The sequence below is a fragment of the Anolis sagrei genome, chromosome Y (assembly GCF_037176765.1).
Source record: "Anolis sagrei isolate rAnoSag1 chromosome Y, rAnoSag1.mat, whole genome shotgun sequence".
In the NCBI taxonomy this organism is placed as follows: Eukaryota; Metazoa; Chordata; class Lepidosauria; order Squamata; family Dactyloidae; genus Anolis; species Anolis sagrei.
This window is the reverse complement of record NC_090035.1, coordinates 35916392-35932233: the sequence shown is the minus strand read 5'-3', so window position 1 is coordinate 35932233 and position 15842 is coordinate 35916392. Positions and strand designations below refer to the sequence as shown.

The 15842-nt window shown below is 40.7% G+C and overlaps 1 protein-coding gene across 1 annotated transcript in view; it reads right to left on the bottom strand.

Annotated features, from left to right (window-relative positions):
* Positions 1-12041, bottom strand: part of LOC137095356 (dnaJ homolog subfamily C member 8) — a 29953-nt gene extending 17912 nt beyond the window's left edge. Inside the window, exon 1 of the mRNA XM_067461935.1 lies at positions 11949-12041. Within this exon, the coding sequence (XP_067318036.1) occupies positions 11949-11999 (51 nt within the window). The 5' untranslated portion in view covers positions 12000-12041. The remainder of the gene's footprint in view (positions 1-11948) is intronic.
* Positions 12042-15842: the final 3801 nt, after the last annotated feature.

The window sequence follows — 15842 nt, the reverse complement described above, 5'->3', positions numbered from 1 at the left end:
GCTGTTTTAGGCACGTTGTGCCATTTGTAAGCCACCCCAAGTCCGTTCAGGGAGATGGAGGCAGGGTACAAAAATAAAGTTACTACTTACAAGGGTTTAAATTTTTCGGTCTGTATGGCCAAGTTCAAGAAGAATGCTTCTGGATCAATGTCATACAGCCTCAAAAACTTACAACTCACTGATTCCGGTCATGAAAACCTTTTTGTTTTGTTTTGTTTGTTTTTTTGGTTTTTTCCCCAGCTGTTTGTTTTTTTTAAATATTTTTATTGCTTTATCATAATTATTACATTTATTATACATTTGTTTATAGCAGTTACATATTATTCAACACCCTCTTTAACATATAATCTAATTTTTTTGCTTAAGCATTTTATTCCCTTTTTTTCTCCCACCACTGTGCTCCCCTACCCCCCATTTCAAGCCACAACTTTTACATATCATCTGTCCAAAATCTCATTTCTTGTGGCAGTAACCTTCCTTCTTTATTTTTTTAAACCATTTACAACAAATTTTCCCCATACAACATCAAAATCACTTTATTTCCATATATCTTTTTTAACTTTTAATATACATGTAAGCTTATCATTTATTGCCAGTTTCCATGCTTCCTTGTACCACTCCTCTATTGTATATTTATTTCTTTTTTCCAGATTTTTTGCTATGAGCAGTCTTGCTATTGTTAATAAGTTTGTTATCGCTTCTTTATCCTCCTTTTTCAATTGTTTGTTGTTATATAGTGATAATAAAGCTATACTAGGACTTTTCTCAATTTTCATATTCATTATATCTTCTATTTCTCTAAATACTTTCTCCCAAAAATTATTTACATATTTACATTGCCACCACATAGGTATATATGTTCCTGGTTCTTGACACCCTCTCCAACAATTTTTGAATTATTTTTATTTATATATGCTATTCTTACTGGTGTCAGATACCACTTCCATATTAGCTTATAATAATTTTCTTTAACCCATATTGATAATTTTTTTTAAATGTCTTTGTCCCCATAATTGTTGCCACTCTATTTCGTTTATTTTTTTCCATAAATCTTCTTCCCAAACTTCTTTAAGGATGTTATTTTTTGTATTTCCTTCATTTCAATTATTATATTATATATTTTACTAGTTATTCCTCTCAAATTTTCATGCTCTTCTACAACCCTTCCCTTCGGTATTATTTGTTCAAATTGGTTAAGTTTGCTTCCATTTCTATTATTTTCCCCCCAATTTTTGAGCCATTGTTCTAATTGTATACAATGGAACCATGTCAATTTTATTTCTTTAAACTCTTCCATAATCAATTCCTTCTTCATTCCCACCTTATCCAATCCCCTATCTTATCTAAAAATTTTCCCCTTAACTTTTTATCCATTACTTTTTTTTAGATTTTTTGGAAACTTCTTTTCCATTACAATTGGGGTTATAATTGACCCCTCCATTATTAACTTTCTCCTATATTTGTTCCATACTTCTAATGTATTGCTCAGCATTGTGTTTCTGATTTCCCTAATTTCTTTTCTCGTGAACCGTTTAAAAAATATATTCCAAATTTCTTCTTCCACTTCTTCTGAGTCATTACTAAGCCGGTCTGTTCCCTCTTTTTTTACCATTCCTTCTATAGCCAATCTTAATCTACTTGCTTCATAATATTTTTTAATATTAGGTAGTGCTAGTCCACCCTCTTTTTGTGATCTATACCATAACTGTTTATTTAATCTATTTCTTTTACTACCATTGCAGTACTTATCATTTGTTGCCATCTATTTAGTTCTTCTTCTGTGATTTGAAGTGGCAGCATCCTAAATATAAAATTTATCTTTGGAAGTATTTTCATTTTTACTAATGCTATTCTTCCAAACCAAGATAAGCGTATACCTTCATACTCTATTAACTTTTTCTGAACCACTTTCCTCAATGTTACTACATTTACCTCTTCCATTTTTTAAATCCTTTGTTATTATTACTCTCAGGTATTTTAATTTATTCTTAATTCTTATTCTCATTTTACTCTGTTCTATAAAACCTTTTCTTCTTCCTTTGTATAATTGAGTAGCATCATTTCTGACTTATTCCAATTAACTTGTAAGCCTGTTGTTTTCCCAAATATCTCAAAATGATCTTTTATTTTATCCATTTTCTTTGCTATATTTTCTATAAATAGCAGTGTGCCGTCAGCAAATAAACTCCCCTTGTTTCTCCTTTTTTCCTAACCCTTCTAGATTCTTGTCTTTCCTTATGACATTTGTGAACAGTTCTATCACCGTGGCAAATAAAATCGGTGACAAAGGGCAACCTTGTCTCTTTCCTCTTGTCACTTTTATTTCATTTGTCACTCCACCATTTATAGTTACCACTGCTGAGTTCCTTGAGTAATATTGTTCTAAAATTCCTTTTATTCTATTTCCCATTCCAAATTTATTCAAAATTTCTGTTAATGTCTCCCATTCCACACAATCAAACGCTTTGAAGATGTCTAATGATAATATCCCTACTTTTTTCTTCTCCTCTTTAGCCCAATAAATTATATTTAATACTCTCCCTATCAAATTTGACATTTGTCTTCCTTTTACAAACCCACACTGATCTTTTATAAACTTATACATGCATTTACTCATTCTATTGGCTATTATCGCAGATAAGATATTTGCATCCTGATTAACTAACAATATGGGCCTATATGACCCCGGGTCTGTTAAATCTTTGTCAGGTTTTGGTATTAATATTATTAGTGATCTCCTCCATGATTCTGGTGATTTATCTCCGTTCATTATTCCATTATACAATTCTAATAATTTTGGAGTCCAAACTTCTCTAAAGCTTTTATAATATTCTGTCCCTAGGCCAACCAAGCCTGGGGCTTTCCCAAATTTTAAATTCTTAATAACTTTCTCTATTTCTATCTTCTTAATAGGTTCTTCCAGTAGCTCTTTATCTTTCTCCTCCAACTTGTTGTTCATTCGTTCAGTCGTCTCTGACTCTTTGTGACCTCATGGACCAGCCCACGCCAGAGCTCCCTGTCAGCTGTCACCACCCCCAGCTCCTTCAAGGTCAAACCAGTCACTTCAAGGATGCCATCCATCCATCTTGCCCTTGGTCGGTCCCTCTTCCTTTTACCTTCCACTTTCCCCAGCATAATTGTCTTCTCTAGGCTTTGATGTCTCCTCATGATGTGGCCAAAGTACTTCAACTTTGTCTCTAGTATCCTTCCCTCCAGTGAGCAGTCGGGCTTTATTTCTTGGAGGATGGACTGGTTGGATCTTCTCGCAGTCCAAGGCACTCTCAGAACTTTCCTCCAACACCACAGCTCAAAAGCATCTATCTTCCTTCACTCAGCCTTCCCTAAGGTCCAGCTTTCACATCCGTAGGTTACTACAGGGAATACCATGGTTTTGACTATGCGGATCTTTGTTGCCAGTGTGATGTCTCTGCTCTTTACTATTTTATTCAGATTGGACATTGCTCTCCTCCCAAGAAGTAAGCGTCTTCTGATTTCCTGGCCACAGTCTGCATCTGCAGTAATCTTTGCACCTAGAAATACAAAGTCTGTCACGGCCTCCACATTTTCTCTCTCTATTTCCCAGTTGTCAATCATTCTTGTTGCCTCCTCCAACTTACTCTCCCAATTTTCCTCCACATATTTCCTAATTGCTACTATAGAACTAGGTTTTGGTTTGGTATAATTCATCATAAAATTCTTCAAATACCTTCAATTTTTCTTTCATAGTTCTACATAGTTTACCTGTTTTATCTTTTATCGTATTTATCATGCCGGGTTGCAGCTAAACGTAAAAAAAACCAAGATTATGGCAACAAGAATGATTGACAACTGGAAAATAGAGGGAGAAACCGTGGAGGCCATGACAGATTTTGTATTTCTAGGTGCAAAGATTACTGCAGATGCAGACTGTGGCCAGGAAATCAGAAGACGCTTACTTCTTGGGAGGAGAGCAATGTCCAATCTCGATAAAATAGTCAAGAGTAGAGACATCAGACTGGCAACAAAGATCCGCCTAGTCAAAGCCATGGTATTCCCTGTAGTAACCTACGGATGTGAGAGCTGGACCTTAGGGAAGGCCGAGCGAAGGAAGATCGATGCTTTTGAGTTGTGGTGTTGGAGGAAAGTTCTGAGAGTGCCTTGGACTGCGAGAAGATCCAACCAGTCCATCCTCCAGGAAATAAAACCCGACAGCTCACTGGAGGGAAAGATACTAGAGACAAAGTTGAAGTACTTTGGCCACATCATGAGGAGACAGGAAAGCCTAGAGAAGACAATTATGCTGGGGAAAGTGGAAGGCAAAAGGAAGAGGGGCCGACCAAGGCCAAGATGGATGGATGGCATCCTTGAAGTGACTGGACTGACCTTGAGGGAGCTGGGGGTGGTAACGGCCGACAGGGAGCTCTGGCGTGGGCTGGTCCATGAGGTCACGAAGAGTCGGAGACGACTGAACGAATGAACAACAACAACAACAACATCATGCCTTCCATTTTCTTTTTTTGTATGGATTTGGCTAACATCTTTGAATTCCTGTCACTAAACTCAAAATATTCCCTCCTTAAATAAATTAGATATTCTTGTACTTCATCTATTTCCATTTTATCCAATTCCTCTTTTTTTGCTCTCAACCTTGTGTAAGTTCACGTATCTCTCTTTATTACATATGCTTTTTCAATCTCTTCAATTTCTATTTCTAGATTCCTTTTCTTTTCTTCTTGCCTTTTTTTGAGATTGTCTCTTTTATACATAACCCTCTCGTCACCCCTTTCATAGTGTCCCATAGCACTCCTCTTGTTACCTCCTTTTCATTAAAACCCCAAGTTTCTTGCCATTCTGCTTTCACTCTATCCACTATCTCTTTATAATTCAATATTTTTGTATTTAATCTTCACCTCCTCATTTTATCATAATCACATTTCAAAGCAATCTCAGTTGATACCAGGGCATGATCCGAAATCTTAACTGTTCCAATATCAGCATTTAACACTTTACTTAACATATTTTTAGAGACAAAAATATAATCTATTCTTGTATACACCTTATGCACCGCTGAATAATATGTATATCTATTTTCATTCCCTTTTACCAATCTCCACACATCCTTTAGTTGCCATTTATTCATTACTCTACTTAAATCTGTTGTTTCAATATTTCTAATTTTTGATGCTAGCATAGTTTTATCCTTTTTTGGGTCCAGGTAACAATTACAGTCACCTCCAAATATTACATTTTGCTGGTGATAATTCTCTATTTGTTCTAACACTTTTTCATAAAATTCTCGCTGTTTTACATTTGGTGCATATACATTTATTAATACATATTTATCTTCCCCTATTTCGCCATACATTATTATGTATCTGCCCTCCTTCTCTTTCAGTACCTTGTTTATGACAAAATTGCATTTCTTTGCAATTATTATAGCTACCCCTCTTGATTTTGCTGACCCAAAAGATTTTTCATAATTCCTTATCCAACTCGATTTTAGTTCATTTGAACCCGGTTTATTCTGATGCGTTTCCTGTAGGAAGATAATGTCCGCCGCATCCTACTTCAGTAAGGCTTCAATCCGCCTTCTTTTAATTACCGTCCCTAGACCGCTCGTATTAAGTGTTGAGATTCTTAACTTATGGAACATCATTTCCATTTCCCTTTAAAAGCTTTTTTGTGGCTTGAACCAATGTGAACCCTTGCACTCCCCCCTGCTTCCCCCCTCTCCTCATTCCCCCCTTCCTCCCCATCCATTCTTCGGGACTTCTGGTCCCAACCATGGCAGCCGGCCTTCCCAATTGGAGGGGGGTGAAGTCATCCAGTGGCCCAGAGTCTCCCTCCCCCCCCCCCCCGAGTGCTCATTTCAAATAAATAAATTTTGATTGCAGTGTTTAATTTCTTCTTACATCTCAATTCCTCCAATGGCGCCGATTATTCCCTCCAATTCTCCTCCCTCTGATCCGTTCTTCTCCTTTTTCTTTTGATCTCTCTCTTGTTTTCTTGCTATGCCAAGCTCCTACATTAGTTGATGTCCTTGTTCCAGCTAGTCTATTCTGTATCTCTTGCCTTTCCATTGGAATTTGAGAAAGATCGGATATCCCCAGGTATACAACATTCCAGCCTTCATTAATTGGCTTCATTGAGTATCTCCGATTCTTGGTTTCAGGACAATAGTCATTAAACATTTCCAGTTTTGATTCACCCATCGTTAAATATTCTGGGTTCTTCTTTAGTATTTTCATCAGATCTTTCTTTGACGGAAGTTATGAACTCGAATTATTTTATTTCTTCCAGACGGAAGACGATGGACTCGTTCCAAATCCAATTCTGTCCAATTTAGTGTTGGTGTGATTTTCTGCAGCCATTTCAGAATTTCAGTTTTCAAATCTTCTTTTTTATTCCCTTCTGGAAAGTTTTTAATTGTTACATTGTTCCTTCTTTGGTTATCTTGCATGTACACAAACTTTCTTTCCACATCTGAAAGCCTGTTTTCATTTTGCTGTGTTTGTTGTTTAAGTGCTCATTGTTCTTGTTTGTTCTTTTCAGTTTCTGCTTTGATTGTTTGTATTTCTCCATGCTTTGTTTGCAGAGTTCCTTTTATTGTCTGAAAATTTTCATCCAAACTTTTTCTCTCGGCCTCCAGTTGGGTTTTAAATTCCTTGGCACTGGTCCAAATATCTTGCTTCAATGCCTGAATATCCTTTTCCCTCATTTCTCTTTCTTTATCAAACATCGAGTTCAACTCTCTTTTCGCTCTCCTTTTTAATGAATTCTGCTATTTTACTTAACAATTGGCTATTGTCCATTTCTTTCTTCTTCTCACTGCCTCCTTCTGCTTCTGCTGTTAAAGATGGCAGTGAAGTAGAGATACCTCCTCCCCCTGCTGCCCCCCCCCCCCGTTTGGGGGGGGGTCCTTTTTAATTGTTTTCCCTTGATTGGGGGGGCACTCATTTCCTGGGGAGGCTGAAGGGCTTGGGGAGCTCCCACCCTTTCCAATCTTGAAAAAGCTCTATCAGAAGGCTTTATACGTGACCACAGAGGATTTTTTGGGAGACTCTCCTGCTCTTTCCCTTGTCTTTGTTTCTCCCTTCTCATTCAACTTCCCGTCAATCCCGTCAAATTTGCTCCTTCCACTTGTTATCAATTTTTATTTACTTGATTTCCCTCTGTACAGCACAGTCCAAAAGATTCCAATTAAATATGCCTTGCAATGCTTCCCTTGAAACCAGGGGATTCAGTTTTAAACTGATGAGAATAACTCACTCCTTCTTCTTCAAAGGAGGAACATGCCTTTAATCATTGCTGAGACCTTCCAATTTCCGTTCCAATTAGCATTATTAGACAAAGTCTTTCTAATTATCTGGATGTTTATTTAAATTGCTGGGCTGTTTTTTCCTTTTCCAGCACTATGCACTCAGCATTAACAGTTACTTTCACTTTCACAGCCACCAGCTTTCGCAACCGTCTCTGCCAGGACCCATAAATCAAAGCTATTAAACGGTAATAAATTACCTTTTAAAGCTTTTTTTCTGCACCTTGAATGCTTCACAGCTTTCCTCTCCTTTTCAATCCAAAAAGATAGTCCATTGGCCCATTATTTCACTGCATATTTGCTTTTTCCTTGAGAGCTGCAGGGAAAGACGTCTTTACCCAGCCATGGCTGACTCCACCCCCCCCCCCCCCCCGTCATGAAAACCTTTGACAATATATACAAGGGTTTAACCCATTGTGCCACCGGGGTTAAACCCTTGTTCCTGGTGGCAGGGTATAAATAACGTTTATTATTAACTGATTCCCAGGTAAGCAGGTCCGAGAGTGTAGCCTACTAATATTTTCACAATATTACTAATATTTTCACAAAAATCTATTCAGAGTTACCTAAGAAGAAGGCTTCACGAAATTCAATGCAGTTTGCTTCTGAACAGACACGGAAAACGTTCCTTGCTATGTAACTCTGTTACATTTTAAATTCCCCTTCCGTCAATGAATCACACACATGATCCGTTGCTTTATTTTTACAACACTATGAAACTGACTTATTTGAAAGAGGCCAAGAGGAACACTGTGAACAAAGGCATTGCATTTATCAGGAGCCAGGCCACATCCACTAGGATCCCCTCTACGTCATCCCAGGGAGGCAGCCCTCCCTGAAGCCCTTTCTCAGCAGCCAAGCTCTTTTCCTCCCCAGAAAATGTCTAACATCCTGACCTTTGGATTGCTGTAAGTTTTTCAGGCTGTATGGCCATATTCAGGCAAAATGGTTGTCTGCTGGGACACTGGAAGTAGCCCAAGAAAGGAGGAAAGGAAAAGGAAACAGTGATAAGGGGAGATATGCCCAGTTAAATGCGCAATTCCAGAGGTTAGCCAGAAGAGATAAGGAACTATTTTTAAATAACCAATGCATGGAAGTGGAAGAAGACAACAGAATAGGAAGGACAAGAGACCTCTTCCAGAAAATTAGAAACATTGGAGGTAAATTTCAGGCAAAAATTGGTATGATAAGAAACAAAGATGGCAGGGACCTAACAGAAGCTGAAGAGATCAAGAGAAGGTGGCGAGACTATACAGAAGATCTGTATAGGAAGGATAATAATATCGAGGATAGTTTTGACGGTGTGGTGAATGAATTAGAACCAGACATCCTGAGGAGTGAGGCTGAATGGGCCTTAAGAAGCATTGCTAACAACAAGGCAGCAGAAGACGACGGGATCCCAGCTGAACTGTTTAAAATCTTAAAAGGTGATGCTGTCAAGGTGATGCATGCCATATGCCAGCAAATACGGAAAACACAAGAATGGCCATCAGACTGGAAAAAATCAACTTATATCCCTATACCAAAAAAGGGAAATGTGAAAGACTGCTCAAACTTCCGTACAGTGGCCCTTATTTCTCATGCCAGTAAGGTAATGCTCAAAATCCTGCAAGGAAGACTCCAGCAATACATGAAGCGAGAGTTGCCAGATGTTCAAGCTGGGTTTAGAAAAGGCAGAGGAACGAGAGACCAGATTGCCAATATCCGCTGGATAATGGAGAAAGGCAGGGTGTTTCAGAAAAACATCTATTTCTGCTTCATTGACTATTCTAAAGCCTTTGACTGTGTGGATGATAATAAATTATGGCAAGTTCTTGGTGGGATGAGCATACCAAGCCACCTTGTCTCTCTCCTGAGGAATCTGTACAAGGACCAAGTAGCAACAGTAAGAACTGACCACGGAACAACAGACTGGTTCAAGACTGGGAAATGTGTACGGCAAGGCTGCATACTCTCACCCAACCTTTTTTAATGTGTATGCAGAACACATCATGCGATGTGCGTGGCTTGATGAATGTAAAGCTGGGGTGAAAATTGCTGGAAGAAACATTAACAACCTCAGATATGCAGATGACACCACTCTGATGGCCGAAAGCGAGGAGGAGCTGAGGAGCCTTCTAATCAAGGTGAAAGAAGAAAGCACAAAAGCCAGGTTGCAGCTAAACATAAAAAAAACCAAGATTATGGCAACAAGAATGACTGACAACTGGAAAATAGAGGGAGAAAATGTGGAGGCCATGACAGACTTTGTATTTCTAGGTGCAAAGATTACTGCAGATGCAGACTGTGGTCAGGAAATCAGAAGACGCTTACTTCTTGGGAGGAGAGCAATGTCCAATCTCGATAAAATAGTAAAGAGTAGAGACATCACACTGGCAACAAAGATCCGCTTAGTCAAAGCCATGGTATTCCCTGTAGTAACCTACGGATGTGAGAGCTGGACCTTAGGGAAGGCTGAGCGAAGAAAGATAGATGCTTTTGAGCTGTGGTGTTGGAGGAAAGTTCTGAGAGTGCCTTGGACTGCGAGAAGATCCAACCAGATCCAGGAAATAAAGCCCGACTGCTCACTGGAGGGAAGGATACTAGAGACAAAGTTGAAGTACTTTGGCCACATCATGAAGAGACAGCAAAGCCTAGAGAAGACAATTATGCAGGGGAAAGTAGAAGGTAAAAGGAAGAGGGGCCGACCAAGGGCAAGATGGATGGATGGCATCCTTGAAGTGACTGGACTGACCTTGAAGGAGCTGGGGGTGGTGACAGCCAACAGGGAGCTCTGGCGTGGGCTGGTCCATGAGGTCACGAAGAGTCGGAGATGACTGAACGAATGAACAACAACAACAATGGCCATATTCCAGAAGCGTTCTCTCCAGATGATTTACCTGCATCCATGGCAGGCATCCTCAGAAGTTGTGAGGTCTGCTGGAAACTAGGAAAATGGGGGTTTATATATCTGTGGAATAATGTCCAGGGTGGGGGAAAGAACTCTTGCCTGTTGGAGGTGCGAATGTGAGAGGAAGTCATAGGGAGGAGGGAGCAAGCTTGTTTTCTGCTACCCTGGGGACTAGGACGTTGAACAATGGCTTCAAACTACAAGAAAAGAGATTCCACCTGAACATTAGGAAGAACTTCCTGACTGTGAGAGCCATTCAGCAGTTGAACTCTCTGCCCTGGAGTGTGGTGGAGGCTCCTTCTTTGGAAGCTTTTAAACAGAGGCTGGGTGGCCATCTGTCAAGGGTGCTTTGAATGCAATATTCCTGATTCTTGGCAGGAAGTTGGAGTGAATGGCCCATGAGGTCTCTTCCAACTCTATGATTCTATGTTCTAGCTCAGCCCTAGACATTGTTAAATATAGTCTGGTTTTTCCTAGCAATGACCCAGGTTACTTCCTCTAATAGGCCCTGGAATGAACACCCATAGACCCGTACCTATTATTGCTGTTGCCTGTTATAGCACTGCACTTAATTTCCAATCCCCCCTAGAATTTTTGAGCTTGCACTAATCTCGGCCCAGCCTTTTAAATTGCCTTGAACAGGGAGAATTACTTTTAATATATATGTGTTATGGTGACAATTTTTATGCTCATATTGTTTTGTTAATCTTATGTTTATGTTGTTTATTCTGCATGCATTGATGATGTTTTTGATAGATACTTTTGAATTGTGGTGTTGGAGGAAAGTTCTGAGAGTGCCTTGGACCACAAGAAGATCCAACCAGTCCATACTTCTGGAAATAAAGCCCGACTGTTCACTGGAGGGAAGGATAGTAGAAGCAAAGATGTAGTATTTTGGCCACATAATGAGAAGACAGGAAGGCTTGGAGAAGACAATGATGCTGGGGAAAATTGAAAGAAAAAGGAAGAGGGGCTGACCAAGGGCAAGATGGATGGATGGCATCCTTGAAGTGACTGGATTGACCCTGAAGGAGCTAGGGGTCGTGACAACCAGCCGGGAACTGTGGGTGGGCTGGTTCATGAGGTCACGAAGAGTTGGAAGCAACTGAACGAATGAACAACAACATTGATGATGTTACTTGGAAACCGCTTTGAGTCCCCTCGGGGAGATAGAGCAGTATATAAATAAAGTATTATTATGTTTCAATTGGCCACTTTGATTAGCATTTGATGGCCTAGCAGTTTCCAAAATGTGGCTTCTTACTGCCAATTGAAACATTCACACTTACCTCCAACAGACAAAGAGTTTTCTCCCACCCTGGTCATTCCACAGATATATAAACCCAATTTTCCTAGTTTCCAACAGACCTCACAACCTCTGAGGATGCCTGCCATTGATGCGGGCGAAACGTCAGGAGGGAATGGTCATACAGCCCGAAAAGCTTACAGCAACCGTGATTCCGACCATGAAATCCTTCGACAACAGCCTGGCCTTTTCAAACTGCGTGCCACGCAGGTTACCAACCACCCATAATTATGGAAACAGCCCGGATTTCTCGGCGGAGGCCAGGCGATGTGAGACCAGCGAGCCTATTTCCTCAGAAAAGCCTTCTCCCGAAGCAATTGGAGAAATGGGGCCTGTGAGAGGAAAAAGAGACGAAGTAACAGGCAGGCTCCCTCGGTGCTCGCGGGAAGAGGCCCAACCCGGAAAGGAAGCGAGGGGGGACCAGGAAGGAAGGAAGGCCGGTCGGTGGCAGTTACCTCCGTGTAAAAAGTGAGAAACGCCTCCTCTCGCTCTTCTGGAGCCGCCATCTTTCGCCCCACGTGACCCTCCGCAGTGCACCTTTTCCACGTGACGCGGACTCCGGCTTTTTCCGGCGGAAGCGCCGCCCGTACTCAGTCACCCTCCCGACCAGCAGCGAGATGCCGGAGAAGAAGGGCTCTTAAAGGGGCAGTGCACACTTTTTCGGGTCCTTTCCTGCCTTGTTCTCAGTTGGAAAATCCTAAATGGTAATCCCTGATAAGTTTCCAGGAGAAAAAAAGATGGAGGAACGGTAGCCAATGGGCGCAGCAGAGGGGGGAAATCATTGCTGCTTATTTATTTATTTATTTGCTATATTTCTATACCGCCCTTCTCAGCCCGAGGGCGACTCAGGGCGGTTTACAAAACCGGCAGAATTTGATGCCACAATAATATAAACAGTTATAAACATCCTTAAAATTCCATAAACAATAAAATCAATAAAACATGCTTTCCGCCATCAAAGAGCCTGAAAAGAAGCCCTGATCCAGGCCAATCAGTGTCTTTCTTTATTGAGATACAAATCATTGGCTTAGAATCATAGAATTGGAAGAGACCTCGTGGGCCATCCAGTCCAACCCTCTGCCAAAAAAGCAGGAAAATCGCATTCAAAGCACCCCCGACCAATGGCCATCCAGTCTCTGCTTAAAAGCCTCCAAAGAAGGAGCCTCCACCACACTGGGGCAGAGAGTTCCACTGCTAAACAGCTCTTACTGTTAGGAAGTTCTTCCCAAATGTTCAGGTGGCATCTCCTTTCCTGTAGTTTGAAGCCATTTTTTCCGAGTCCTAGTCTCCAGGGCAGCAGAAAACAAACCTGCTCCCTTCTCCCTATGACTTCCCTTCACATATTTATCATGTCTCCTCTCTACCTTCTCTTCTGCAGGCTAAGCATGTCCAGCTGTTTAAGGCACTCCTCATAGGACTTGTTCTCTGGACCTTTGATCATTTTAGTTATCCTCCTCTGGATACATTCTAGCTTTTCAACATCTTCAATTGTGGTGCCCAGAATTGGACACAGTGTTCCAGATGTAATCTTACCAAGGCAGAATAGAGGGGCAGCATGACTTCCCTGGATCTAGACACTAGACTCCTATTGATGCAGGCCAAAATCCCATTGGCTTTTTTTTGCCACTGCATGACATTGTTGGCTCGTGTTTAACTTGTTGTCCATGAGGACAACAAGATCTTTTTCATACATACTGCTCTTGAGCCAAGTTTTCCAGCCATTTGTCCTAACTGTCCTCAAATTCATCTCCCATTAATGTACTGGATGATGCTAGTAAGAAACACAGACAAAAGTATCACAGGTCTCATTACTGCTGGACTTTTGAGGAGAAATGTTTCAAAAATCTCTTAAAATGTAGCCCTCCAAAGTTTATGCCACAATAAGCCTGTTACTCCCTGGGATTACACAAGCAGGGACTACAGAACTATTTTTATGGTAGCTGGAGTTTACCACTGGCAGATTGTTATTAGTTACTTGTATTTCATTGCATAATAGCCACACTCCCGTTTGGTATTTCTGTTTTCTTTTTGGAGTGATTCCTTCTTCCTTCCTTTCTCCAAAGCAGGGGACCATGTTGATCAGGGACCATGTTGATCAGGGACCACTCTCCAACATTACTACCAAAAGGGTATGAATCAGTTTTTGGTCAACTTTTGAGTCAGTTTGGTTATTTGGGAGGCTGATTAAAAAAACTGCATTGAATAGACCACATCAGCTCTAATTTCTGATACAGAACATATGCCATCCGGTACTCGCCATCTGCTCACCCACAGAAACCATTTTTAATAAGTCTCAGCACTGTAAGTGTTTTGCGAGACCAGTCACTCTCGTAGTAACGGTGAGGCTGCAGACCATATTTTAATTTTTGCAGACCACTGGTGGTCCATGGATCACAGGTTGGGAACCACTAATCCAAAAGCATGGTAGTTTAAAAACGCATCTCCCCTTCTGAATCAACTAGAGCTTTAAGATCTGCTGAGGAGGCCCTGCTCTTGGTCCCACCCTCTTCGTAAGTGTGATTGGTGGGGATAACAGACAGAGACTTCTCAGTGGCGGCTCCTTGCCTGTGGAACTCCTTCCCCAGTGACATTAGGCAGGCCCCATACCTTCTGGTCTTCAGAAAAAAGACCTGGCTCTCTATGCAGGTGTTTGGAGAATAAGACATTATGGATTTCAACACAGTCTGAAAAAATATTATGGATGAATGGAATCAAGCATTTTATATGTTTTAATCTGTTTCATTGTTCTATGTGTTTTATTTGTTCATGTGTTTTAACTGTTTTACAGTTTGATGGGGTATGTTTTATTATTATATTAATATATGGCACTGAATCTTGCCAGAATCTGTAAGCCGCCTTGAGTCCCCTGCAGGGTGAGAAAGGCAAAGTATAAATGAAGTAAACTAATAAATAAAATTGAAGTCTTTGAGGTTCCACTCTTCTCTATCCTTCTTCCAAGACAGTGGTTCTCAACTGGTGGGTCCTCAGATGTTTTGGCTTTCAACTTGCAAAAATCCTAACAGCTGGTAAACAGGGATTTCTGGGAGTTGTAAGCCAAAACACCTAGGGACCCATAGGTTGAGAACCACTGCTCTAAGGCAAGGCAGTTTACAAAAGTTAGAATAAAGTTATTTGGAGAAAGGAGGGAAGATGGAAGGTGGGAGGCTAAATTTAACTAATTTATGAGGCCATAAATAAAGACTCCGGGGAATGTGGAATGCGGAAGAACTTCATCGGTGTCGTTGATGGACGATGAAAAGCAGCAGCTCCCCTGGCGGCCAGAAAAAAAAAGTTAAATAGCCTTGGTGTATTTGTCTGTTAAATGTTGTCTGTCAAACTGGCATTGAATGTTTGCCATATATGTGTTTACTGTAATCCGCCCTGAGTCCCCTGCGGGGTGAGAAGGGCGGAATATAAGAACTGTAAATAAATAAATAAATAAAATAAGATCCAAATCCAAAGACCTGAATGTCAGATTTTGCCTCGGAGGAAGGAGAAAAGAGTGTCCTTTTTTGATGAAAAAAATGGGGGAAAGTGTGTCTATTATGCAATGAAATATGGTATATCTATTTGCAGCTACACAGCAACAGCAAGAACTAGCAACAAGTAACAATCTGATGACCAGGGGGCAAAGACAAAACAACAAATAAATACAGAACAAATACCATATTTCAAGTCTAATGCTCATCTTTTTTGGCTTAATTACATCACTAAAATTGGGGTACACTTTAGATTTGATAATGCATTAGAATCGCACACCTAAACCTGTCTACACTTTTGGGCAAGGGATCTCAGCTAGGGACAGAGGATGGAGAGGCTGCAGTAGCCTTGAAAAGTCTGGTGGAAAGCTGATGGTGGCCACGAAAATGCCGATGAGAAGGGTGCAGGTTCTCACCAGCCTTTTCATTGTCACTTTCAGCTTCCAACCAGACCTGACAGAGGGGTGCAGCTTTCCAACATCTATTTTGCAGCCACCTGCCTTGCATTACATTTTCCAGAAAATCCTTTTCTTGTAACACATACCTTCAAAACTGAGGCACATTTTACATTCAATTGCACATTATACTCTAGGAAATACAGTATAATATACCAAGGAAAGGCTGGAAATACAGGGACCCTGTTAAATGAATTCAAAGATGTTTATGACATTGTCACATTACACTTTAAAGTGTTGCTGTTCCACTTTGAACCCTGTTGCTGCCTCCTCCAGAATTCTGGAGTTTGCAGTATAGGAAGGGGCTGGACCTGTCTGACTGAGAATTTTAAAAGGGCCCTCCCCTAATCTGCAAATCCAGGATTCAGTAGGAGGCAAACATAGAATGTAAAGTGGGATAGCACCTCTTTTAACA